The sequence below is a fragment of the Oryzias latipes genome, chromosome 4 (genome assembly GCF_053564925.1).
Source record: "Oryzias latipes strain Hd-rR chromosome 4, Olatipes_Hd-rR_3.1".
Classification (NCBI taxonomy): Eukaryota; Metazoa; Chordata; class Actinopteri; order Beloniformes; family Adrianichthyidae; genus Oryzias; species Oryzias latipes.
In genome coordinates, this window is record NC_136240.1 from 28249320 (window position 1) to 28276936 (window position 27617).

The 27617-nt window shown below is 40.4% G+C and overlaps 2 protein-coding genes across 2 annotated transcripts; both read left to right on the forward strand.

Moving 5' to 3' along the window:
- The first annotated feature begins 15515 nt into the window (after positions 1-15515).
- Positions 15516-18943, forward strand: tmco1 (transmembrane and coiled-coil domains 1). The gene is made up of 7 exons (XM_023954456.2): positions 15516-15685; positions 17257-17334; positions 17414-17473; positions 17554-17600; positions 17672-17739; positions 17915-18059; positions 18647-18943. Exons 1-7 carry the CDS (start codon positions 15616-15618, stop codon positions 18743-18745), a joined length of 567 nt encoding a protein of 188 aa, XP_023810224.1. The 5' UTR covers positions 15516-15615; the 3' UTR covers positions 18746-18943.
- Positions 18944-21237: 2294 nt separating this feature from the next.
- On the forward strand, positions 21238-26603 carry aldh9a1a.1 (aldehyde dehydrogenase 9 family, member A1a, tandem duplicate 1). Its single transcript, NM_001104848.1, is given in 12 exon segments — positions 21238-21254; positions 21338-21481; positions 23145-23290; positions 23504-23633; positions 23714-23848; positions 23927-24123; positions 25348-25488; positions 25553-25741; positions 25821-25908; positions 25982-26123; positions 26267-26379; positions 26461-26603. Coding segments are annotated over 11 exon segments (1518 nt in total). The 5' UTR covers positions 21238-21254; positions 21338-21339; the 3' UTR covers positions 26556-26603.
- Positions 26604-27617: the final 1014 nt, after the last annotated feature.

Consider the following 27617-nt stretch of genomic DNA (forward strand, 5'->3'; position numbering starts at 1 on the left):
TTAACCCGCTAGTGAACATTAACTTTTTTTTTTCCTCCAGCAGTGGCGTTTAGCGAATATTTTATTTTACTTTGCACTAGCCAAAACCTGACATACAGATGCTGCTATTGTTGTCTGAGAGGGACAAAGCCTGTATATGAAAACAACTGAGCGCAAATAGCGAACAAGTTAAAGAGAAATATTGCAGCAATTGATAACCAACTAGTATTTATCGTTTACATGAGGCAGATTAGACTCAGCCATGGTGATTTCTGCTGTCCGCTGTTACATTAAGCATATTTTGAACTTCATTTACACATTTTAGACTTTGTATTGTTCGAGCTGTGCGATGTAGCGCCGTTAACACCTTACATTTATGATGAAATAAGACATTATAACCTGGAACACTATACTACTGTTACACAGAATGCAATGTTTCTAACTTATCAAATTTATTGCAAAAAACAAAATAAAAAAATGTTTAAATCTATCAGCCTGAAAGTTGCACAAACACTGCAGACATAGTGACTGTTGTTTTGCTTGATCTTTCAATTAAGTCTTATGATTATATTTTAACTAAAGTAATGCATAAATAAACATAACAGTTCTCAACTTTTGCAGGGCTAATATTTCCATTTTTTATTTGTTAAACAAGTTTGAAATATCCAATAAATTTCGTTCCACTTCATGATTCTGTCCCAGTTGTTGTTGAAATAAAATATTTGCTTAATCCCAGTGACAATTCACGGGCTATTATTCCCAGGTTTGACATGACCGATCCTGAGACTGACGTAAAAATTCGACTTTGTTTAATCCGTAAAACTCATGAAATGAGCCGGAAACCCCGCTAGCATTGAGCTACCTAGCATGGCTAGCACAGGAGAACATTGTTTACAATAACAACTGGTGATAGTTTTTCATGCAACATCTTACTATCTAACATCTTTTTTCACTAGCAGCAACTGGTGGAGCTCATTTGACTGTGCTGGCGTCCTCCGGTTACATATGGTAAATGTTTGATTGTTTATTATAGTAAAATATTTAAAAAACGTGAAAAACTCACCTTCTGAAACTGGTATGTTGACGTAAGACGTTATTCGGCAGCCAATAGGCTACTGGATGTCGGGGATGTCCTGCCTCACCTTCACTTCACTGACGTGTCGCTGATTTTACGTGTGCAGGTTTTAGGATCGAAACCGCAAAAAATAAAAGCGCAACGCAAAAAATAAAAGCGCGACTCAAAAAGAGGATTTCAGAATAAAAGCGCAACTCAAAAACAAGGATTTAAGAAGGGTGAGGAAACAAATCGGCAGCTGAGAAATATGATTGTGCTTTGGGTTATTTCTTTTGGTCGCAAATTGTGGGTTTTGGTTCTCAATTTATGCATTTGGATTCGCAGATTTGGTGCGCAATACACTAGGCGCTGAATTGACACCATACTCTTGCACCGTTTTTCTTTTCTTCTGCAACTCCGATGAAAAACTTTGTGCCCTTGGAACTGGTCTTGGCTGTGTTGTTTCCATGCCTGCTGCAACACAGCTTGTTTCACCTGAAAGTCCAGAAAGCGAACTATGATGGACCGTGGTGGTGCTGTTGTTCTGGGTCTTGGTCCCAGAGCTCTGTGAGCCCTTTCCACCTTGATGACAATCTCCTCTCTGATTTCCAGAACAGTTTTAAGGAAATGACACACAAAATTCACCATATCATCCTTCTCAGACCCCTCTGGAATTCCATAGAATTGAATATTGTTACACCACAGCCTGTTTTCCATGTCATCACACTTGCTAGTGAGTTTAGCTTCTCTATGTAGCAAGTAGCATGGTACCTTCTCGTGCTGGATGTGGCTATCCTCCTTAGCACTCACTCGGTTCTCAACTTCCATCACATCTGCACAGCCTGACATATTTTTATATGGAGCACCGAAATCAGTGTTTTTATTTTGTACTGGTAGCAACTTGCTATTCCAACATGGATGCAACCAAAAGGGCAACTGAATTCATCTTGTTGGAGCCGGAAGTAAGCCATTTTTTACGGAAGACATAACACTCACTTGATTCAGTTGTCATAAAAAGTCATTGATGTAAACTGACTTCATCCAGTCACACACACAAGCCCCGCCCACTTGATGACATCACAAGGCACGTACAGCATTTCCTGCAGTGATGTGAAATGTTGTCAAATGATGTTGTGTGGTGTCTAGAGATACAAAGTAGTGATGTCATAATGAGTCGTCGAGTAGTCCGTAAAAGTTAACTTATAGACCTAACATTTGGTTGAAATTTTAGATTCAATTGTTTGTCGTTGTCAGTAAAACAAAGGGGAAAAAGATAAAACGACAATGTTTTCAAGGTGTGGACAGATGCAGGGACCCGATAGTGATGAGGAACAACCCCAGCACATCGATGTAGTTAAAACACAATTATTTGAGAAGAACCAACAACAGAGAAAATGTGAAGAAAGAATTCCAGAACCTGATAACAGCTTTATGAAAGAGGCTGCTTTTGAATCAGGCACACATGGATCCTTAGAAGTGGGAAAGGATAAAATAAAATCTGTTGCATTCAATTTAGCACTTGCTTCACAGAAACTCATTGACACTGAAAAGTTCAGAGCACTAATGAAATTTGACAAAGCGCAACTCAGATTGCTGGCACTGGACAAAAACAATCTGATCGAAAAACAGATCGAACTTCTCAAATTAATGAAAATAGATGACCATGAATTGTTTGAAGACTTAAGAAACACAGGGGGGTTCCAGCTTGAGGACATTATATTACTATGTCGTAATATAATTTGTTACACGCCCGATTTGAGTCATGCAACTCTAAAAGAAATGTTAGCGCAAAGAAATTGGGGGCATGGGGCTTCAAATTCAGATGCAAAGAAGCTAGGGGAACACAAATGCAAAAGCTTTTTAAATCTTCTCCCCCCGAAAAACGAGAAAGAAGGCTTTCATTTGCCTCCGATTGATCAAAAACAAAGCAGGGTAAAAAACAGAAGTCCGTCACAATGCACACCAGGCCCTAGTACCCCTCCCAAGACAAGGCTGCAAAGAACTGAGTCAGCACCAAGTGACTCAGTTCCAAAATTAGAAAATAAGTTAGGTGCGAGACAGCTGACTGAATCTGAAAAGGAAGAGTTCCTTTGCCTTGGAGAAAACTCCAACAGGACATCCGCATCCCAACAGGGGGGGGAGACAGGACAAAAAAAGTCACAGAAACCTAGAATTTAGGTCAGTTTAGCTAATCGGTAGGTTGTTTGGTTTAGTTTAGTTTGGGTTACCATGTAACCCATGAAGTACAAAGCTAGACACTAAATGTAGGATTAAAGGTGCTCTAGTTTCCAGACTAAAAAGAAGGAGGGTCTAAGGGCAGGGAAGCCTAGAATTTAGGTCATCTGTAGTCTGTTTAGTTTAGTTTGGGTTACTATGTAACCTATGTAGGATAGAGCTAGCGACTAAATGTAGGTTTAAAAGTGCTCTTAAAAACTTTACTTTTCACGTATTTTATTTTGAAAATACAACAACCTGGGGCCTGTTTCAGAAAGGAGGTTAAGTGTAAACTCTGAGTGCGTTAACCCTGAAATCAGGGAAACCCTGGGTTTTCCGTTTCAGAATGGGAGGTTTGTTAAACCAGAGAAAGCAGAGTAAGTCAAACCCGTTTCTGAAAGAGAAGTAACTTATACTCTGAGTCTGTGTCCATGGTTACTTATGCTGTGAACCTAACCTGGTCGGGAGCAGGTTTTATTCTCCAAACTCAAAGTTTCTGCCGGTCCCCTCCCCTATTTAAAGACGAAGCGGTATGTTTCGCTTTAACCTTCATTGCCCACATTTCCGTCACACAGAGACGGTTTAAGTGACAAGAATGGCTTGTCCTTTTTTGGAGGACCCAATAGACGAGGAGGCTGCATTAATTCATAGAGAATTATATTTACCTCGTACGAGGATTTTGAGAAGACTCGATTTTTTGTCATTTCCCCATACGTTTTTGTTTGAGCGTTACCGTTTTTCGTTGCAGTCAATTACATATATACAATGAAAACAACATTAGATATGTATTGCTATGTAGATGTTTCATATGTCAAATATTGTCAACAAAGCCTACATCCATGACATGCTCAGATTTGACCTGATTGAATTATGTTTTTATACTTCATTTTTAGCTGCTGCCATGTTCTTTTAATTCCTGCAGGATTGCATCTACATGACAATGAAATCAGGACATTGAATTAGATTAATGTAACAATTACTTTTTGGAAACACAATTCGCTAGCACTGCTTACTTTCTTAATCCCATATAAACCTATACCACTTGATCAATACAAGGGTAGTGTTGCAGCGTGTGTGTGCTGAGCGGGGTGCGATCCACGAGAGAGAAGGGGAGGAGCGATTGCAGGTGCAGATGGGGGGGGGGGGGGGGGTGAGCACGGAGCGGAGGTGTGTGCGTGGTATATATTGTGTGTTCGGAGGACGGAGCACTTAGTTAAATAAAGAGAAAGTGTCATTCCCAGAATAACTGTTTTGGAGTCATTCTTAATCCGCTCTGGAGGTTGAGGGTTTCGAACGGGAAGTGAACCCCGAAGGAGAATTCCCTTCGGCCCTGAAGGAAATCTCCCCTGCGCTTCTGACCACGGTCGGAAAGACGAGAGAAAAGAAAGGAGAAGTCTTCGCGCAGCGAAAGGTTCAACAGTAGACACAAGTTCACTTTAAAAACACAATTGCATGTATTAATATTAAACTGACCAACGTTTGCAAGAGGGGAAGGTTAACAAAAAAGTCCTCTAAACATTACCGACGTTAAATGCATTTTTCCCCCAGATTGGTTCTGTACACTATGCAGCATTTCATGCATTTACACCAGGAATAACACTTCAAAAGTACTCCTAAATATCCCCATTTTTTATTTCACTCCTTACGCTATTTAAAAAGTTACTTCAGCCAATATTTTATAACAATGATTTAAATGCAAACTTACGCATCAACTTGAGCAGCTATGTTTTCCCACGCTAACTGTCTCTGTTTTGCAGATGCAGCGGTGTTGCTTTTCTTCTGGAATATGTGCTCATATTCACTGTAACTCTGCAGCAGCACGTCAAGTTCAGTTGGCGAAAAATACGCAGACCTCTTTTTTTTCATGGTTGCCATGGTGACTCGTGATATCTGCGCTCCATTGATAATGGCTTCTTATAGTCGCGGTGCGCACGCTCACCTCCGAATCAGTCCACTCAGAGTTGATTGATCTAACTCGGATCAGCTTCTCTGAAACAGAAAACTCAGAGTTGTTAATCTCCCGACTGACCAACTCAGAGTTCAAGTTCAACCTCAGAGTTGGTTGAACCTCCTTTCAGAAACAGGCCCCTGGCATACACAGACAACTAACTACCAATAGTAACACACAAAGGCTGTAGATAAAAATAAAATAAAAAGGAAAGGTGTGTGTGTGTGTGTCATCTTGTCATTATTTCAAAACAAACAATCAAACAAATAAATAAATAAAACAAACAAACAAATAACAACAACACTTATAATAATAATAATGAATTAAAGTAAAAATATTTAGAGTAATTACCCATAACCATCAGACGCCTGCAAATGAGATAAATAGGGTATTGTAGAGACAAAAAGGCGGGGACACAACACCCGATAGAGGCCAAGATAGTCACACATTTGTTTCTCAGATTAAACTTAGTGTTCGTTTAGGAACTCAATAGCCGCGGTTACATGGGCAGAATATCTTGATCGGATCAATGGTCGGGTTAAAATTCACCCGTGCACATGGGATCAGAAAACCTTTTTCCGATTAGAACAAACGTTCCCATGGCTCACACTTTTGGTCGGAATGAATGATTTGGGCATGCGCAGTAGTGTAAAATCACCCGGATGCGGAAATAGGTCCCGTTGTAAACAAACCGCTGCCACAGACAGACGGCATGTGCAGCAGCTCGGTAATACGAGACGATCTTCCAAACGTGCTTTTATTAATGTCATGAATATTATGAAGCGCCTGTTCGCTCATCGTTATATATCCGTGTGGTCAGTGCTTCTTTGTAGAAGAAACAGAGCTGGAAGAAGGCTTAGGACAGGCTAACACGGGCTAACATCATTAGCCTGATGGACACAAAATCCAGGACCGTGCAAGAAACGCAGCGATCTGCGTCTTGGCTGCACGTAAATGTGTGGGAATAACATCAGCCTTTATTTGTTGAGACACAACTGGAAACACAAATCCACGTGACACCACGCGACATTTATTTCTGCTCTGAAAAGTTCACACAGACCGCCCCAAAGCCACTCTGAGCTAGCGGCCGGAGCTCTGTTCGAACACGGTTCCTCCTGAGTCCTGCAGCCGCTAACCCAGAGCGGCGGGACGGCTCGCAGTCTGAATTCTCCCACACATAACAAAAACAAAAATAAATAATAATAAAAAACGCACACGTAACAAGCATCCTCCTCTCCTCAGACACAAAGTTATTAATCCAGCTCCTCTGCTCACTCGGCTGCCAGTGGACCAAGTGAGCGTCGGGGGGCACGAAGCGCTCCTCTTCTGAATCTCCCCTGTGAGGGGTGTAAGAGACGGGAGAGCCAGAGGGGCGAGAGCGGAGCGGCGCTTTTCACGGGGCGTCCGCAGAGCAGCTGGTCGGTCCCGTATGAGCTCCAAAGCTTTCTCTCAGCGAAACACCGTCTATGCATGACGTAACCCAGAGCAGCAGTGACACACGATCGGAATGACCGTTTACATGATCCACGATCGGATAAACGATCGGTATAACCCACCTATCTCCATCGGAAAGAAATTCTGATCCGAATGAGTCTGATCGGGGCAGAGTATTCCGAACGGCGCGTTTACATGACGCATTTTTTTTCCGATCAGGCGTTCATTCCGATTACTTTTGCCCATGTAAATGCGGCTAAAGAAAGCTGACAGATGGTGGTTCAGTCGTGTCGGGGGGAGAAGGTAATAAACTGGTTAAAAAAATGTATTCAAGAAACAAATTTTTCCATATAGACAGGTTTATGGTGTTCATTGATTTCCAGCTCATGAAGATTGTTTTTTTCAGCAATTGTTATCTTTGTTTATTAAAATATCAATTGTTTTAAAAATACATTTTGGATTGTTTTTGTTTTTTTATAAAATGATTTTGGAAATAACAGGTAGTTCTGGCCTGTCTAATTGACTTATTGTACATTTTGAGTTGTTCTCTCAAAATTTCATTATGAATTCTTTATTTGGTCTTCCTGTATCTCTTCTCTGCTCTCCTGCAATTCTGTTTCAGATTCTTAATATCATCAGTCTTCTTATTTTAGGAGTGGCTCTTAATGTTTGTGTCTTGAAGGGAGCCACTGCATCCATGGAAGTCTAAAGTCTGTTATTAAAATGATCAACAATATAATCACAGAGTGCTGGTAAAATCTGAGCATAAGTTTGCTTAAAATATCAATAAAACTGAAGCTGATAAAGCTGAAGATTAAAAATGAAAGGATTTTACTGTTTATGAAAATGCAAACTCATTTATTTTTTATAATAAATTTAAGACAGAAATATTTTAAAGAAAGTTTTAGAAGCTTTAAAAGTACAGAAAAAGAAAAAAAGATCTTTAAGCTGACAGCCTTAGGCAAATAAAACTGAGGTTGTGGTTTGAGTGATAATTGAAGGCAGGTGCCTCAGAAGTCCAAAATCCGCTTTCAGTCTTTTGGGACTTATAACATCAACAACTGGGGGGTATTCCAGGAAGCATGTTAAAACTAGCCTGACTTTAACCCTGAACTCTGGCTGAAATCCGCCTGAACTTGCTTACTCTGGGTATGTCGGTTCCAAAAGACCGGATAAGAATTGGCGTAATTACGCTCGACTTGGTAACCCTGGGTTAATTATGGAGTTAATTAAAAATTAATTAAAGGAGTTAATGGGCGTGCACAGCAGGTACATAAAGACATTCTCAATGGATCGCCGATTTCTGGAGTCACCATGGAAACGCGTGGAGAAAAAAAAAAAGCTCCACACTTCAGTGAGACGGAGTCTGAGATTTTAATGACGGCGTATGAAGATTACACGTCCATCAAAAAAGTTTCACGGCTGCATCATCAAAAGAAAGAGTTTCTGCGTGTAGAAAAAGAGCAGACAAAGTAAACGCACGAGTTTCTGATCTTGTTTCCATTTTCCTTGTGAGCCATATAACATATCCAATTTTGCCGACTTAAATGAATTACTTCTATTGGGAACAAACAATTGAGTTAAATTTATTCAACCTAATTTCTTACGTCTATAAAACTCAATAATTGTTTACACAACTCAAATTTACATATTTATTTAACTAAATGTCACATTACTCCAATTCAATTAATCTTTTTTCCATCTTAATTAATTATATTTCTTGAACTCTCAAATGTCTAATTTTGAGCCGGCAGATATTCTCATTTTTATAACAATAAAAAAGACGGGGGGGAATGCACGGAGTGCAAAATGTCATTCAGGAATTTACTGTCATTATCGCTATGATATTTAGCAGTAGGGCTGCTATATAAACTCATCATCCTCTCCTTCACTCTCACTCATGGTGCAGAGACCCAAGCTCAGTAGGGCAAAATAACTCGGCGAAACATGGCAAAACACAGTAAAACAGCTAAACAACTAAACACATTTGGTCAAAAACCCACACTTAAACCCAAATCCGTCCAGACAGGCAAAGGGAATGATATCCCACAATCCTTTGCGGTGCCAATCTAACAGCAGCACCAAAGTTACACCTATTTAATTGAATTAATTTGAATGAAAGTAAAATAACTGTCTGAAAACTACGTGTAATTTTTAAATTGACTTACAAAAAAAAAGATTTATCTTAACTGAAACAAATAATTAAGTTAGATCAAAGTAAAAAACGTATTTTTCCATCATCCATATGTGGTCTTATCACCATCTCACTGTGGAAAAAGTATTATCTGAGCTTCTTCATCCACTAAATCATCTTCAAATGGACACTCCATGCTGCCTCACCTCTCTGTAAACAAACTAAGCTTCAACTAAACCTGCTCCGGACCAGGTTATGTTCAGAGCATGAGTTGCGGCAACTTGACCTACCCTGAAACATACCTCCATTTCTGGAACCGAAAGCTGAGGTTATCAACTTCCTTAGCCTCAAACTTATCGTGAGAGCTAGCATAACCTGCTTTCTGGAATACCCCCCTGATGGGAATGAACCTCAGCTTGAGCAGAAGGCTGAAAGACACTGGCTAGAAAAAGACAGGACAAAAAAAGTTACAGAAAGCTTGAATTTAGGTTCAGGGAAGAAGGTGCAGTGCTTTTCAGCATTCCCATGATGATCTGCAAATAAGGCAAAATATTAAAGTATGTTTGTACTGTAATTTGATCAGATCATTTTTATTGTGTGTTAATGTTTTGTGTTGTGAGTTATTGTGTAGTGAGTTGTTGTGTTGTGTCACTTAATTTAACCCAATCCCAACCGTGATACTAAAAGACGTAACTTTTGTTGCTGTTTTAATGTCTTAAAAGAACAGTAATGCCGCCCGGACGTTGACACATTTCTCACACGTGACCTGTACGGATTGGATACCTACACCTGCCTTTCTTTGCAGCTGTGATCAGATTTGTTGAAGAATGGATAAAAGCATGTGTTGTGGGATGAGTGTTTGTGCTGAAACCAGTGCAGGAAGGGAGTAGGGAAGAATGCATGTGAGTGTGTGGAACGCATACATGCGCAGTCAGTCGCCGTTTTTGGAGTTAAGAAAAACAAGTTTTAAAGTTCCTCTTAAAGAACAGAGACAGTTGTTTTTTTTTTTTGGCTTAACCCCTCTGGAGGCTCTGAAGGTTCGAATGGAAGCGGAAGTGAAGATCAGTCTCCGGCCTTGGAGAAGATCTCCCCTACGTCTTCCCACCACGGTCACAGAATGCACCCCCCCCCCTCACAGGGAGGGGTGCTCCACAGTTTCAGAACATACAAAGTGAAAGATCCTTTTTAAATTTATTTATACTTTTAGAACGGATCTTTCACTTTGTACATGTCTTCCCTGCGAGGATTCTTTCTCAAATATTTCCCAGACAACAGTGCTCAATGTGACTGGCTGAGAGATCCATTTAACGCAGCAGCACCTGCTGATTTGAGCTCTGCTGAGGAGGATCAGTTCTGCTGAGGATGAGGTCTACAGCAATTCCTGAATTCTGCTGGGTGTGTAGAGGGAGTGTGAAGAATAGTTAGAAACTGCCTCTAACTTTTATTACACTAATGGTTTAAACTTAATTCACTGAGCATGTATTGTCATCTCAAAATTATATTACATTTGAAGAAAGCACAGCCAAACTATTGTTCTAACAGTTTATTCTCATCCTCCCTCTTTTTCTGTGCATATGTGATCTCCTGAGCAGGCCTCAGACTTATCTTCACTTTAGCCTTGGAGCTCCTCTCCAGCAGTAACCTGTGGGCGTGGTTTTCACACGAGGTCCATCGGACGATCTTCTGAATATGCAAATGCAGGGTTTTTATACCAAAGCCCATCCCTGAGCTCGTTGGTTCGGACTTTGAATGTACCATGTTCATCTGTCTGTCCCCTTCGTGTTTGTGCGAAGTAAAACCTCCACAAAAGCTAAGTAACTGTCTCTGAGTCATTATTCATTATTTCTGTGTGTAAGAAACTGACGGGGTTACGAACTAAAATTTAATACAGTCCTTTCTAGAGAATCCAGTTTCTTCACAGGGAGAATCCACTCATTCTGCTTCTATTCTACATCCTATCTTTGTGAGATTTTCTGCTGTTCCCACTGTGAAAACAAAGAACAGAGCTAGGCTCAATATTGAGCATGACTTAGTTGCTGTAACAAATCTGCAACCTCGTTTGGAAAGACGTGTAGCACAAAGCAGGCACATTGCAGCCATTAACACAACTTTTTGTTTCTTTTTGCGCATTGGTTCAATGTTATTGTTCTTACAAAGTGAGTGATCCTTTATTTAATTTTATCCCGGCCACTCGTGGGTGAAGGCAGGGGACATCCTGGACAGGTCGTCAGTCTGTCACAGGGTCACAAATCACACACCAATGCACTGTCACAATCACACCCAGGGACAATTTAATGTAACCAATTAACATATGAAGCATTTCTTTGGAAAGTGGGAGGAAGCCGGAGAAAACCCATGCATGCACAGGAGAACATGCAAACTCCACACATAAAGGTCCTCATTGGTGTTCTGTTTGAGGTCCCGCTAGCCAGGACTTGAACCTTCTTGCTGTGAGGCAAGAACGCTAACCACTGTGCCAACCATAAGTCATTTAACTTAAAGGGGAAAAAAAAAACCCAACTCATAGCTCATTTAACTTAAATTCTCTGGCTTTGGGTTTCACATGTTCTTCTAATAAATTGCAAACGTTACTCAAATCAAATCTTTACAGGATTCAATCCTGCAAAACAAAGAATCTAAATCCATATTAACCCCAAGAAATTTTAGAGAATAATTCAGGATTTTAGTAATTGTTTCAATGGAAAAAGTTAAACTTGCTCTCTATCCTGCTCATCTTTCTAGCATCAAAGTTTCTTTGAAGAATGAGAAAAATCTGGGCTGTAGGTCAAACAGCAGGACACTGGAGCATTGCCATCGATGCCGCCTGCAAGCAGAACAGTGGAGTTCAAGCTGAAACAGTCGGAACCAACCGACAAGCCGACTGCAATGTTGAGTTTCACAGAATCATCAAGTTGAAAAGACTTCTATCAAAGTCAAACAAAAAATAAAATATTTCAAAGCTGAGATGAATGTGGAACAACTCCGCATGAACTGAAACCAGAAGTTTAGATCACAACAGCCTGAAGCTTCCCCAAAAACCTCGTGCTCTGACACCAGTTGCTGCAAATACGCATCAAACCACCAACTTCAAAATACCTTCATTTAGTATCTATCTAAAAGCTAATTATGAGTGAATTTTTTCCATAGCTGAATATGAATTCATCGGCTGTTCTTGAATTCTTCAACTTTAACCTTAAAGCCGTTTTCACAGGTTTGGATCTGATTAATTTGAAGACATTAGATTTTGAGTGGAGTCACTTGAATCATCTGTCAAATATTTTAGAAAAATGTCAAAGAAGAATGTCAAACTCAGCTAAAACAGGTTAATGAAAGGGAAAGATGAAAAAGACTTTTTAGTTCTGATGAAATGTGGAGGATTGCTCAGATAGTAAACCTGTAAGAAATCCTCCAGAACACAACCTTCCACTCACATCAAATTCTGATCTAAAACTGACTGACATCTTTTAATACCTCTGTTTCTGCACTGAGAGTGCTTCAAGTTTATTTTATTTTCTCACATCACATTCACATCTGAAGAGAAACAGCATGAGTGCTGGCAGCCTACAGGAACACCTAGTCCCAGGAGAAAGTCTTGAGGCTTGTCCTCATTACAAAACCAGTTTTAGGTACCAATGTCCAGTTCCCTGTGAGGCCCATAATATTTTAAAGAGACTGGGTGCTTTCTGTGCCAATAGAACAGTGTTTTTCAACCTTTTTTGAGCCACGGCACACTTTAACCTTGACAAAAATCCCGCGGCACACCAGCATCCCAAAAAAAAAAAAAAAAGCAGAAACTCATAGTCTGTATTGATCTACAGCCCCCCCCCCCCCGGCAATCTGACGTGCATTTTTGTGATAATTGTGGCAGAAAAAGCAGGCAGTTACAGATGTTTTTTCTAAAAGATGTAATAAAAGTTAAGTTACATACAAACTGTATGTTCGTTGTGTTTTCAAGACGTGTAACAAGGACGACTTATTGTACGCTGAGGCGTTGTCCCTTTAAGCCAATGCATCATGGGAGATGTAGTGTAAAAACTGCGAAAAAAACGGTAAAAAGACTCGCGTCTCTGAGCTTCATGGTTTTGTTCACTTGTTCCACGGTCTGATACCGGATTCTGTGGAAAGCTACACCGCTAAAAACGAGCTTTAGCTGGTGTTTTTGTTGGAACTGAGAGAGTTATGAGCTAAATTGGAACAAGGAAGTGAAGACTTCAAACACTTCTGATTGGTCAGACTGATGACATGTGATTAAGCCTCAAGAATGATTGGTGGAGTCGTGGAGACAGTAAAAGCTGCGGTACTTTTCAGAAAACAGTTATAGCTGCAGCTAAATCGCGTTACCGTCATTTTTATCAAAATGTCTTTAATAGAATCAAATAAACACAAAGAAAAAAGTATTTTATGATCTTTTATATTCCTAACTACTCAGTGTTTTATCAGGACCTGTTTGGATGAACAAAGAGCTGATTTCCTGGAGATGGTAATTGTTTTGAGATCAGTGAATGAGGGCAATTTTCCACGGCACACTTGACCATCTCCCACGGCACACTAGTGTGCCGCGGCACACTGGTTGAAAAACACTGCAATAGAAACACGGCTACAGAAGGGATGGCAAGATAATCGAGAGCACCACTTCAGGGGTTTCCCCCATGATTGTGAAAGCGGCGTGACTTAAGCCTTACCATTCCGATTTTAACACGTTAACTTTTCAGCAAAAAAAAATTCAGCTCTATCGTTAAAAGTTGTATCAGAGCAGAAGTTTCATTTTAAAAACGTGTGAATATCTGTTTCCATCCTACAGAATGGCGACCTGTCCAGGACGTCCCCTGCCTTGCCCACGAGTGGCTGGGATAGGCTCCAGCAGCCCTGTGATCCCAAAAGGGACAAAGCGGGTTTAGAAGATGGATGAATGAATAAATGTCCTATTCATCATTTTCTATAAACTGTTTTCATAAGACATACTAAAGTAATCAGGCTTTTTGGACTTTCCTACACCGCATGTAACGTTTAGAAATTGGTCAGAACAAAAGGTTAAACTTTGTTTTGTTTGCAGGAAAACAGGAAACCAGAGTTTAGGATTTCCCAGAAGAAAAGCTCAAAAGGCCCAATGTTGCTGATAGAAAACTACAGATGAAAGACCCCCATTAGTTAAATGGAAAGGGAAAATGATCCAAATTGGTCTTGAGAAACGGCTCGACTTCCTAAACCCTTCAATACTACTGTGATAATAACTCCTTACTGCCATTAAAAACAAACAGAACACTTATAACATGAAGCAGACAGTTGTTAGACCAAAAAGTCTTAAAGACTAAAAATCAACTTCAAAAGGACAATTTGTCTGTTTTAAAATCTATTGCATTTCCACATCGTCTTATCTTAAAAAGAAATGAGAAATTATTTGACCACTTGTGCCTGAACAACAGAGGCCAATCTGGAAGCAAAAAGCTATGAACGAGAACATTACTTAACTTTACCAATAAAGGTTTTGTTCTCTGTATTTGTTCATGAGCTTTTGCCTGCATGCCAGATTTTGTCTTTCATTCTTTGATCACGACTTTTATGTGATTTGAAGAGAGAAATGCCATTTTTACTGAACCAGTTTGTACTTTTTCTTACAGTTTTCTAAGCTGCTTGCCAGAAGTCAATCAAGTGAAATGACTTTATTCCTGTAGGGTTCATACCTAAATAAAGTAGGTATTGCATTCATTTCTGAGGAGTTTTAAAGCCTTTACACTGACATGAACAGAGGTAACAACTTCTTAAGCTGCCATATTATTAGAAGTTATTTGAAAGAAAGATGTCATGACTCAACTTCAAAATAACATCATCCAGATAAATAAGTCTGTAGTCACAGACTCATTTATAGCTGTGGGCCAATTACAGAACCCGATCTGCAGATCCGGTTCCAGGCAATAGCCTCCCCTGCTGTGAAGCGGTAATGTTTCTCTATAGTAATTTGCCCTTGTCAGTTTGGATATGAATCCAACCAGAAAGGCATTCTCAATCTTAAAAAAACAAAATCAACTAAAGTAACAACAGTGGCAGGTTAAAAAACATTGAAGCTTTCAATTTCAAGACCCACAACTCAAATGATTCTTGATTCAGATTCATGGGCAATTTACTGAACTCAAGTTTAGCTCAATTTAGTAGGCGTCGTCTTTATTATTGTTGAATAATGATAAAATAAATAATTAAATTAAGTAAGTGATTTAATTATTTATTTATTCTTATTACCCATTGTAATTTTTCGTATACATACTGTATATATTTTTTATAATTATACATACATATATATATGTAAGTATATATATATACACACACACATTTTTTTTATAGAACACAATACAAAACAATACCAGAACATTTACATAAAAATTGCAAAATATGGCGAATACAAAAGAGAATACTATAATTGGAAAGGAAGCAAAAAGAAGAAAAATTCTTATCAGTGTGCAAACATAAACCTATTTATATTCATAATCATAGAGTAATCAGGGAAAAGTATAACATAAGAGAACAACAATTTCAGAGTTGGATAGTGTTGCAAAAAGCAGGGAGATACAAAATATAAATAAACTGTCTTACACATCAGGAATATCACTCAGGGTGTCATAAATTGTTATGGCTTTAGGTGAGTCGATTAACTTTATGGATTTTAAGTATAAATTGACCTCATTATTAAAGAAGTTAAAGCTGCACACACACACACACACACGCGGAACTCTGTTGCGCTGGTGAACCGGAAGTGGTTCTTCTCCTGTAGTGAACTGTACCGGAAGCTGACGGAGCTCAGAGGATTCCAGGATTTGGCCCCCTAACCCACCGCACTGACAGAGCCGAAGCTCCGCCAACATGAGTACTATGTTCGCGGACACCATCCTGATCGTCTTCATCTCCGTGTGTACGGCGCTGCTGGCTGAAGGTGAATGAAAACCACGACATTTATTCCAAACCGGTCACGGGCTGCGACCGAACCGAAGCCAACCTTCGTTTCTACATTCATTGGCTCTCGACAATGATCCGCCGAACCCAGTTTAAACTGTTTTATAGTGAAATATTTTCCTAGATATTGTATTTTTTTTCTAGAAAGACGAAGAAAAAAGAAAGAGAGAAAAAAGACGAATCAGAAGAGTGTGTAAACAGATAGATGATGGTAAGTGGGAGCAGGCTTACTTCGTACCAACACTCCTGCCCACAACTCAGAGGCAATTCTCTAATAAACTACTGCCGCTCTGCAGAAACTATGTCCTAGAAAATAACAAATTTTTTATTATTATTTTTATTTCTGCCAAAAAACAAACACACTGGGAGACCACTGGGAACACTTCTAGGTGTGTCATTTCCCATCAGCTTTCATGTACTCTCTCCTGCTAACATACAGCCCCTCACAACACCAACATAACATTAGTGCTGCAACAAAAATGGCGAGCAATATTGGAGCTGTCCGGCCGTACAGTTTAGATCCAGATGCCAGCTCAGACGAGGAAAACAAAGACGTACATGGATCTGGTTGTGGCTTGTAACTTGTACGTCACACTTTTTTCTGATTCCCTGATTTCACTGATTCACAATTATTTGAACAGCTGAATAATCAGAAAAGCAGTTTTAATCCTAATTTTCTGTCTATAGGTCCTCCTATTTATATATTTCTCTTTATATACTTTAAACTACAGACATGAGGTCATTTGTTGGCACAGTTGCACAGCGCGGAAATAAAATATATAATCCTGGACGACATCAAACATGTGTCTTTGCATCAAAACTAGTTAAGAATAAGAGGATAAAAATATTAAGTTTGTTTTAATTCTGCTTAGAGTTTTTTTTTTAATTATTATTATTTAGTTATTTTTTACTGTAATGACTATTACACTCTTCTACAGCTCACAAGTACTTCATAAACCATTTACATCTCAAAAGCTATTTACAAGTTGGGAATGTTCCTTTTCTTTTTAACTTCAATTTAAAATAATTAGTTACCACTTTGAATCTTTTGGGACTTGTGGGTTTAGATTTTCTCCTAACATAGAAAGGGTGGTCTGGTGTTTCCTGTCTAAAGCAGATATTGTAGAAGTCCATTCTGATGATCCACTTGCAGGCAAATAGATCCATGTACGTCTTGGATTTCCTCGTCTGAGCTGGAATCTGGCTCACAACTGTACGGCTGGAAGGCTCCAATATTGCTCAACGTTTTTGTTGTACCAATATTGTCAGGTTGGAGGGGGGCGTGAGGGGCTGGAAACTAGCGGGAGAGCGTTTAAACACAAGTCAGAGGCAAATTTGTGATGGACTGCCGGTCTGCAGAAGCTATGTCCTGGAAAGCGACCCAGGTTTTTTTTATTTTGGTTAAAAGTGGAATAATCTTAGTTAAAAGACCCCTGGAAATGCTTTTAAAATAGATCAAAAGATGATTGGAGTGGAATCTTAAAAAAAAAAGTCCTCAGGAAGACGAGAAGGACTTGTGGCTTTTGCTAAAACCAGCCCTCTTCTCCACAGGAATTACCTGGGTGCTGGTTTACCGGACTGAGAAGTACAAGAGGCTGAAGGCCGAGGTGGAAAAGCAGAGCAAAAAGCGTGAGTGGCTGCAGCCTCACCGTTTTTGAAACAACTGCACTGATCGCTTTTCTTCACCATACATCTTTGTGATTTCCAGTTGAGAAGAAAAAGGAGACCATTACAGAGTCTGCTGGACGTCAACAGAAGAAGAAGATTGGTAAGAAGAGCTCTGGCTCCTCCCTGCATTCGTCATATCCATGCTACTTTTTTGCTGACTGGTGCGCTGCTCTGTTGCAGAGAGGCAGGAGGAGAAGCTGAAGAACAACAACAGAGATCTGTCCATGGTGAGGAGGGACGTGCTGGAAGTTGCCCTGCTCAGAAACTCTTAACCTGTTTGTGCGTTTGCTGCTTGTAGGTTCGCATGAAGTCCATGTTTGCCATTGGCTTCTGCTTCACGGCGCTGATGGGAATGTTCAACTCCATGTAAGTGGCCTAGAGGTCTTCAGATGAAGACTCTGCTCCCTCAGATGTACAATCCTGCTTTGTTTGCCTGACATTTATACCCAACATAAATGATTACCGATTAGATCCACATATTTAATAGTCGGTTGATCTTGAGGACCAGGATTGAAATGCACTGACGGCCGTCTGTGCTCAGTTTCGATGGCAGGGTCGTGGCAAAGCTGCCCTTCGTGCCGCTGTCTTACATCCAGGGGCTGTCGCACCGTAACCTGCTGGGCGAAGATTACACCGACTGCTCCTTCATCTTCCTCTACATCCTCTGCACCATGTCCATCAGACAGGTGAGCCTCCATACTCTCAGTAAACCACAGAGCGCCGGAGCTCGGACAGACAAAGTCAAATGGACTGCAGACTGAGTGTGAGCTTGTCAGGGCAGAAGTTATGCTCCTGTTTTTGTTCAGGAGACTCGAGGAGCTGCTGAGGAAGAGTGGATGTAGCAGTTGAGAGGCTGAGAAGTGTTTTCAGTCTTTTCTGTAGCAAAACATTGGAAGTGAGCTGCCAACGGTCTGACCCTTTTAGGAGGACGCTTGACACGGGACCATAAAACATGAAATTAAAGACAAAATACCCTAAGATTGTGTGTAGTTAAGATGTTTGATCTCAAAACATTAAGTTTTGTTCCAATCTAGCAGGGTGTCCTCGATCCTCTTCTTCACAGATGTCACATATCTCTTCAGACAGCTTGATTGTTCACAAGGAACCTGTCATGATTTGTTTTCTGTTACAGGAAGTGTTTTGTTTTTGTGGGGCTCGATGAGGCGTTTGGGTTTGGGAACAGCAGCTCCCTGCAGACGGATACCTAGAATGTTAATGATCTATCTCTGTCAGAAAATGCATTTCTGATTAAGTCTTTGTCCTGTTTCTGCAGAATATTCAGAAAATGCTCGGCCTCGCTCCCTCCAGAGCTGCTACCAAGCAGGCAGGGGGCTTCCTGGGACCACCTCCCCAGGCGGCAAAGTTTTCATAACCAGCATGTGAGCGTGGCGCACCCTTCAGGGCAAAGGTGAAGAGCACGGCTTCCTATTCGGAACCCATAAATGTTGATTTAACTTATAAATGCTTTCTTTACTCATTAGAGAAGTTAAAAATGTAAACTGCTCTTCATCTTTGTTAGTGACTGCTGTGTCTCTCTTTGCATGTCAATAAAGTTTGTTTTGACTCAAAACTGTTGTTAAGGGCAGCTTTTATTATATTCAAGCTAAAGAAATGATATTTATTGATCTTAAAAATGGATTCAAAGGTATTTTCAAAGCACCATTGGACAATAGACACACAAATTATTCAAACAATGAAAGAAAAAGATAAAAACAGAATTTTTGCTTTAGTTCCTACAGTTTCAGACTTTATTTAACATTGCTGCATTCTTTTTTTTAACTTCATGCTTTGTGATCTTTGCCTTTTCATTTAAATCCAGCTTTTTGTATTCTTTTTAATATAAGTATATGGTTGACTTTTAGCTCTTTTTAAAATAAATAGTTAAGCCAAGTCGACATATGGGTTAAGGCTTGCTGTGGTGCTGCCTGAAGATAAGCTTACCATGTTAACCTTTGGTCTTTCTGAGAAAGATTGCTTCACTTTTCATTGAAACAAATGCATCATTGTGAACGTATTGATGCCTTTTGGATTAGAATTACAGTGAATTACACTTTGAATGCAATTGTCAGAAGCCACTGCTCTATAAGCATCCCAAACATCCTCGGAGTCTTTAACTCCTTTTTTTTTAAACTGTTCTAGTTATTAAGATAGATTAATAAAATATTCCAATTTAATCTGATGTTTTTAAGCAACAGTTTCAATGTAGATGTTTCAATGAATCAAATTGTTTCCAACAATGAAAAACATTTTAAAAAAAACTTTTTTTTCAAACAAAGAAGTGTAATTATTGCTATTATTACTTTTAAAAGTTTTGTGTAAAATAAATAATTACAAAAAAAGCTAAGGGAAAAAAGTACAGCCTTTTATAGGAGTACATTTGTTTTTAAAGTTACTTCAGTAAATGTAACTGGTTTATTGTTCACTGCTGCTGCTTAGATTTGTGTGTTTTAAAGTTTTATTATGTTGACTCCCGTGAAACATAAAAACATTGTAATTTTTTGTCCGTGGGCTGAGATAAAGTCCAAAGCTTTTTTTTTGTGTTTAGTAATGTTGGGGTTTTGCATCACTTTTTTGTCATTTTCATGAAATTGGGAGAAACAGTCAAGGAAATCATACGTGGGTTCAACTGGCATAAACTCAGATCTACCGTTTTAGATATCTGCACAGCTCCTCGTCTTAAATTTAATCCTGCATCATTACTTGACCAGGTAAGTAGAAACATTACCCTCATAATCTGAGCCCCGGCTTTGCTCCATTTACCTGTAATTCTACTAGATCTGTCAGACCAACAGATTTATTTTCACATTCATAGAGAAAATGTCGAAGCGTTTTAATGAATATCAGTTTGACATTTTTTTTTAAATTAGAACTTATGTGGAAATACAAATCATAGGGTTTCTGCATATTTAAGTTACGGTAAATGATCACATGCTGAAATCACTGTAATTTTTGATGATTTGTTTCTGAAAGTATTTTAGTTTTGTCTCATCAGGTGGTCTGGTCTGAACAGGATTCATATTTCATATCATAAACCACATGCTTAACACATTCTGGATGATGATCTTATGCCATTCAATTTAAAAACCACTTCTTTTGAGAGGGGAATTTGTTTTTCTTTTTTTAAATAAACTTTAGAAAAATGTTTTTTTTTTATCTCTAAAGGTTTTCTTTTAAAAGCTTGATTTTCAAATCTCCTTTTCTTTTTCTTTTTAAAGAACAGATGTATTATTTAATATCCACCCATTCATTTTCAGAACCTGCTGTTTCTTTTTTGGGGTCATGAGGTCACTGGAGCCAACTCAGCACCTATTTGGCAAAGGCGGGGTTCACCCAAAACAAGTCACCCGTCTGATAAAGGGCTATGTATTTCAGGAATTAAGGAATAAAAACATTTAGCTTAGCAGAAAACTATCTTTTTTGGTTTTAATAAACTTAAATTTGCAGAGATTTATAAAGTCATGTGCATTCATGAACACGTCTTTATCACACCCACTATCATTAGGTCTGTTCAACCTGCAAGTGACCTGCATGTGACAGTAAGTACTTTTAAAAAAGTACTTACTGTCACATAGATGCAAGTATTTGAAAGAACTTCATCCAGAGCATCAGGCTATTAAAGAGAAATGTATTTTTTCAAAACCAGATAAACTTCCATAATCTGAGTAAAGGATGCCAGATTATGCTGACGCTTATGACTAACTACATGAAAAAAATCTGATAAATTAGGAAATCAGACTTTGATTGGACTTTCGGTGAATGTGCAACAAGCTGTCTCTTGACCCCGCCCACTCGGAGGGTGCGTCCTCCTTATAAGGGACGTGCAGAAGTCCCCTCCCCCTGTTCCGTCAAAGTTCTGCTCCCCTCTGCTTGCATCCCGAACGGTGGGCATAAAACTAACTCTGAAGGGAGGATGGGGGCATCGCAGGGTCCATCGCTGTCGGTTCACACTTGTTTCTTCCTGCAGACATGTCGCTGGCTACTCTGGACTCAATGGGCGGAGCCTCCACGGGATCCGTGACGGTGACCGAGCAGCTCAACTTTTGGGCCGGGAGGCGCGTGGGGGGTCGGAACAGCGAGCATGCAGAGCCGGTGTTCGAGCCTGCCACAGGTGAGACAGATGACAGGATGACGGAGAAGTGCGTAGGCGTCATGAGGAGCGCGCGCAGATCATGTGACAAATGTGCGCGCGCGAGTGAACGATCATAGAGCCTCTTTCTGCAGCGCGTGGAAAACTACAACGTGAACAAGCAATATGCAACACTTTTACCCGCTATGGCAGAACAAAGCAAAAACTGTTCAGGTCACGTGACACGCTGTATGTTTTTCCATCAGAATTTTCTAAAATGGGTGGGGCAAATACGCCCCATTGCGAACCAGTGATCACTTGGTCATGACATATCAACTGACCACGCCTTCCCTATCGTTGCCAAGGGCATACTGTACTGTAAAACTACACAAAGAACCTTCTTTTTTTGGAGTGGAATAATAAGACAGACTGTTATATTGCACAGGTTCGCTTCACAACTTTTATACCTTTTTGTATAATACTTTTATGTTCCAGCGTCATTAGTAGGCAGACATCAATTCTTACAGCTGTGAAGAGAACACAGAGAGGTCCTTCTTATGATTCAAGATCAGCTGATGCTCTTTTTGCAAACATGAGTGGAAGACATCTTTCTGCAACTGAACAAGGACAAAATTCAGGTTTTAGTTATAAGTCTAAAGTCAAGAGATGGGAACAGCTGTTGGAAAATAGGACCACATCTTTGAAGCCCCTGTCCAGTCGTCTTTTGATCTATTTTCAAAGTGTCAATGTTGTTCTTAGCCAAAATCAAAGAACCTGTGTTGTTTCTAGGACAGTTTCTGCAGAGCAGCTATAGTACATCAGAAATTCGCCTGTGAGTTGTGGGGTGGACTTTTGACTGGAAGTAAGCCTGCCCTCACTCTCCTGCTAGCTTCCAGCTCCTCTCACCCCCAACCTAACATTAGTGGTGCAACAGAAATGGTGAGCAATATTGCAGCTATGCAGCCGTACAGTTTAGATCCAGATACCAGCTCAGACCAGGAAGACGAAGACGTACATGAATCTAATCGTCTGCAAGGTGATCAGCAGAATGGAGTGGAGCAGGGAGCTTGTGGCCCGCTCATTGTTGCTTCTACGTCACAAATTAGCTCTTTTTCAAACACCATTTTTTTGGTCTGAATCACTGCGATTTGAATACAAAAATACTCAGAATTGCAAATTTACGCCCAAGTTTATTTATACTTGTCCTCCATAACGAGGACAATTCCACAAGAACATGTTAAGAACAGCAAAATCACTCTTTTCATCTTTAAATACATTATATCTTTTCTCTTTTAAACACCTGAAGAACATTGCATCTCTCTCCTGGGTAAACACATAGATGTTGACAATTTTTAGTCCTTTAAATCATTGTAAAGCTCATTTTTGGTTTAAAAAATATTTTATGCCCAAAGGTATTTCCAAATTTAGCTGCTCGTGTACCAACACAAACGAGAAATTGAGCTCACATTACACCATTATTAACACTGCAACAGCTACCCATGGGTTTCAGGGTAAATTCTAAATTGTATTTTTATGATTTTTTTTTTTTTAGTTTATGAATGAGATTTGCTTATTAGATTTGCTTTTAAAAAACAAATTCTTACAGATGATGTGCTTAATCATGTGAGGCCTCTTTTTAGGACAGTTGATGCTCAGTTTGTCCCTGGCAGCAAACCTCTCAGACCTTTTTGTTGTGTCGTTGCAGGTCGAGTCCTGTGCCAGATGGTGCCCTGTGGAGCCGAGGAGGTGGATGAAGCCATAATGAGCGCTCACGCTGCCTACGTGCAGTGGAGCAAGAAGGCTGGCACGGAGAGGGCCCGGGTCATGCTGGAGGCAGCCCGCATCATCAGGGTGAGGAGGGGGCTTTGGTGTCATGATTGTTCAACAGAAACTGGGACTGGCATCTGCTGGCGTGCAGTGTGAGAACCGTTACTCATTAAAAACCCAAAGCTTCTGTGCGTCTCATCTTTTCTGAAGAAAGAGTTTGAACTTTGAACTTGGCAGAAACTCTTAGAATTCCAGATTTATACACATCTCATTTCTCTTCTCATTTCTTTGAAACAGGAACGAAGGGAGAAGATTGCAAAGCTGGAAGTGATCAACAATGGCAAGTCCATCACTGAAGCCCTGGTGGACATCGACGTTTCCTGGCAGTGCATTGAGTACTACGCTGGTTTGGCTGGTACTCTTGCAGGTGGGGGCACCTCTGGTGCTTTTGGAGAAAAAGCATTTAGAAACTCTGTTAACCTTTTTCATTTGCATCTGTAACTGCAGGTCAGCACTTCCAGCTGCCTGGGGGGGCCTTTGCTTACACTAGGAGGGAGCCCCTTGGTGTGTGCGTGGGAATTGGTGCGTGGAACTACCCCTTCCAGATTGCAGCATGGAAGTCCGCTCCGGCTCTGGCGTGCGGTGGGTCTCTGCACCACAAGTCCCCCTTTTGATGAAGCGGAGAACGTACTAACAGCTGAGATGCTGCTGCTTTAACAGGAAACGCCATGGTGTTCAAGCCGTCTCCCTTTACGCCTGTGACCGCCGTCATACTGGCAGAGATCTACAAAGAGGCGGGGGTCCCTGATGGGCTCTTCTGTGTCGTCCAGGGAGGAGCAGAGACGGGCTCACTGCTGTGCAATCACCCGAAGGTTGCCAAAGTCTCCTTCACCGGCAGCGTTCCAACGGGGAAAAAGGTGAACACTCATCCCTAGGAAGATTAAAAAAATCCCTGGTATGAGAACGCTCAGCTCACATACAAAGATAATAAACAAACTGAACCAAAGGAACAATTCAAAAATTTAACTTCGAAACCTTAAAAAAAACATTGATACGTTCTTGAATGAATACTTATTTTTTTTATAAACCAAGAGAAAAAAATGTTTCTGGTTTAAAGTTCCACTATAAATCTCAATTTCACCAATAAATGTTCAACTTATGATTAAAAACTTAACTTTACAGTAGTTAAGTGAAGTTGAGCCCTATTGTCATTTTTAGAGTACTTTATTTTCTGCACTATTTGGGGCGCACCGGAATCAGAAGTACTTTATTGATCCCACACGTGGGAAATTTGTTCGTTACCATAGCAACTGACAGCAGAGGGGGAAAAAAAAGACTAAGAATAATATAAAGAACAAGAACAAAGAAAATGTAGCATAAATGCAAACAACAAGGTGGTATGATTTAAAAAGCTATTTTCAGAAAAGGCGCTCGGTCAATTGATTGGCTATTTTTGAACTTATGTCACATACGTGGAGCACTGAGCTATAAGGCGCATTAAGCGTGACAAAACAGTCCAACTTCATTACCTGCATTTACAGTAACTCTAGCACTTGTTACACGCGACACGTTAGCATATTCACGATACCTGGAACTCTCAACCGCTAAAACAAACATTACTGTGATTATGCTAACTCCCAACATTGTTTCTAACGTGTAAAAAATAAAATAAAACAAACACCGTTTGACGCCGCTACATGTGAGCCACGTTGGTGTTTTTACAATAACAACCAACCTTTTCTGCAACTCATAAAAAAAACAGACTGACATTTTTAACAAAGTGCCGTGTACTTCTAAAAATCACTTTGACATCGGTAAACACAAACAGAATTAATCCATACATGCGGTGATCCATTAATCTGTACATGAGACGGAAGTCATTTTTTTTTAAAACAGTTAAAATCTGCCCTATAGTGCAGAAAATGTTGTGATAGTCAGTGAGACGTTTTTGAGGAATCGATGAACCATGAACTTTTTTTTTTTTTTACACAAAGCAGTCGTGATAAAATAAACTGCCTTCAGTTTAGCTGTGATACTACTATGATTTTTCTCGAAGCTTAACTTGAATCGAGATTCATGCAAAGGTTTAAGAGACACTTGAAAGACTGCAGGATTCAAACCGACGCCTCTGTGATCTCCAGGTCATGGAGATGTCCGCCAAGGGAGTGAAGCAGGTGACCCTGGAGCTTGGAGGAAAGTCACCGCTGATTATCTTCAAAGACTGTGATCTGGAGAATGCAGTGAAGGGTGCACTCATGGCAAACTTCCTCACACAGGGGCAGGTAACTTGTTTTCTGGGGGGGAGGGCTGCTGCTGCTGCTTGTGGTAAATGTCTCACTTGCACAGGTTTGCTGCAATGGGACCAGAGTGTTTGTGCATAAGGACATCCTGCCACAGTTCCTTGAGGAGGTGGTTAAGAGGACCAAAGCCATCGCCGTAGGTGACCCGCTCCTCGACAGCACCCGCATGGGGGCGCTGATCACCAAGCCCCACCTGGAGAAGGTGCTAGGGTTCGTCAGTCAGGCCAAGAAGGAGGTGTGCTGCAAAACATGACAAGCTGGAAGTTGATGACTTTCGAACTACCCCCTTGATGATGTGGAGATTTTTCCTGTAGGGGGGCCGTGTGCTTTGTGGAGGAGAGCCTTTTGTCCCAAGTGATCCCAAGCTGAAGGGGGGTTACTTCATGTCTCCCTGCATTCTCGGTGAGTTGGAACACATTCTCGTGTGCAGATGCTCCTCCCCCGGTCTGCTCACCTCCCGTCTCTCCTGCCACAGACAACTGCAGAGACGACATGACCTGCGTGAAGGAGGAGATCTTCGGCCCGGTCATGTCTGTCCTGCCGTTCGACACCGAAGAGGAGGTGATCCGGCGGGCCAACAACACCACCTTTGGACTGGCCTCTGGGGTTTTCACCAGGTCAGCAGAGAGCTGCAGACTGCGATAACGTTTGCTTTTAAGATAAAACTGCTTTATTGCATTTTCTGACCCTATTGCTGTCAAAGATTAACACTCCACAGTCTCTGGTAAGGTCTCACCTGAACTCTGTTCTTCGTCTGCAGAGACATTTCTCGAGCTCATCGTGTGGCTGCAAGTCTGGAGGCGGGGACCTGCTTCATCAACAATTACAACATCAGCCCAGTGGAGGTGCCATTTGGAGGGTATAAGATGTCAGGTGGGGTCTTGTAAAAAAAACAAAAAAAAACAAGAGGCTTCTTGAGGAAAAATGGTGAAACCGAGTTCTTGATCTGTGCAGGCTTTGGCAGAGAGAACGGCCAGGTGACCATCGAGTACTACTCCCAGCTGAAGACGGTGGTGGTGGAAACAGGCGATGTGGAAAACTACTTCTAGAGTTTCCGTTTTACACTCATTTCAGAGCAATAAACGAAACTGTGCAGACCTGTTGAATGTGGATGTCCTATTTGAACTTTTCTGGAGTGTCTTTTATTAACTCTTAAGTGTGTATGAACAGCTGGCATGATTCTTCAGGCTAATTTATTTTGTCACGTTGGACATTTGCTCATGCAAACATTATCTGAACTCTGATCCTGAAGTAAAAATAGCAGTTGCATATAGAGTTTACACTGCTAGAAACATTGATCCATCTTCTAAACCACCTTTATTCATGTATATAAAAAAAAAGTATGCTGGGTGTCCTAGAGCCCACCCAGCTACTGAAAGGCAAAGGTGGGATACACCCTGGGCAGTTCACCAGACCACTGCTGGGTCAAATGGTGTTAGGATTCAGTCTAAGAGACACTTTTGAGGTCTTAGGTCAGAGAGCTCTTCTCCAAGGTTGCACCAAACAATCAGGTCTCTGTTTTTATAAGGCTTGTATTTTAGTCTGATGCCTGGACCGGTGAATGTTAATAATAAAGCCGAACTAAATAGATAATGTTGATGACTCATAAACTTGAAAAGAACTGATTTTGTAATGGTTGGCCAAGATTCTGGGACATTTGGAGCTTCCACTAAAGATAACCAGAACAATATACAGCTTGTTACAGAAGACCCATGATCACACACAGAAACAAAAACACTAAACATATCATTTGTTTTTAATAAATACCAGGAAGACTAAATTGTTTCTGCTCTGAGCTTTTATCTCTGTCTCCCTGTAAGCTGCACCTTCTCTGTGCTTCCTTCACAACTGTCTGCAGGACTCATCCTCTGATTCTGCTCTCAGCTCTTCAATTTCACTTTGGTTGCTGCAATTTCTCATTTTTTTTTAGTCAACACCATCGTTGATTCTCTATTTTAAAAAAGTCAGTATAGACTGGATTAATGACTCTGACGGGACAGTTCTAGTACATTATTTTGGCCTGGAACAGAGAATTTGGACGAAAGAAAACAATATTAAAGGGTGCAAAACCCTCAGAAACAAATATTTATTGAACAATAAATAAAAAAAGA

Excerpts from the sequence above, each read along its gene's own strand:
- tmco1 (XM_023954456.2), top strand. The coding sequence starts at position 15,616 with ATGAGTACTATGTTCGCGGACACCATCCTGATCGTCTTCATCTCCGTG. Across the intron at positions 17,474-17,553 it reads TCAACAGAAGAAGAAGATTG|AGAGGCAGGAGGAGAAGCTG; the intron begins GTAAGAAGAGCT and ends GCTCTGTTGCAG. Across the intron at positions 17,740-17,914 it reads ATGGGAATGTTCAACTCCAT|TTTCGATGGCAGGGTCGTGG; the intron begins GTAAGTGGCCTA and ends GTCTGTGCTCAG.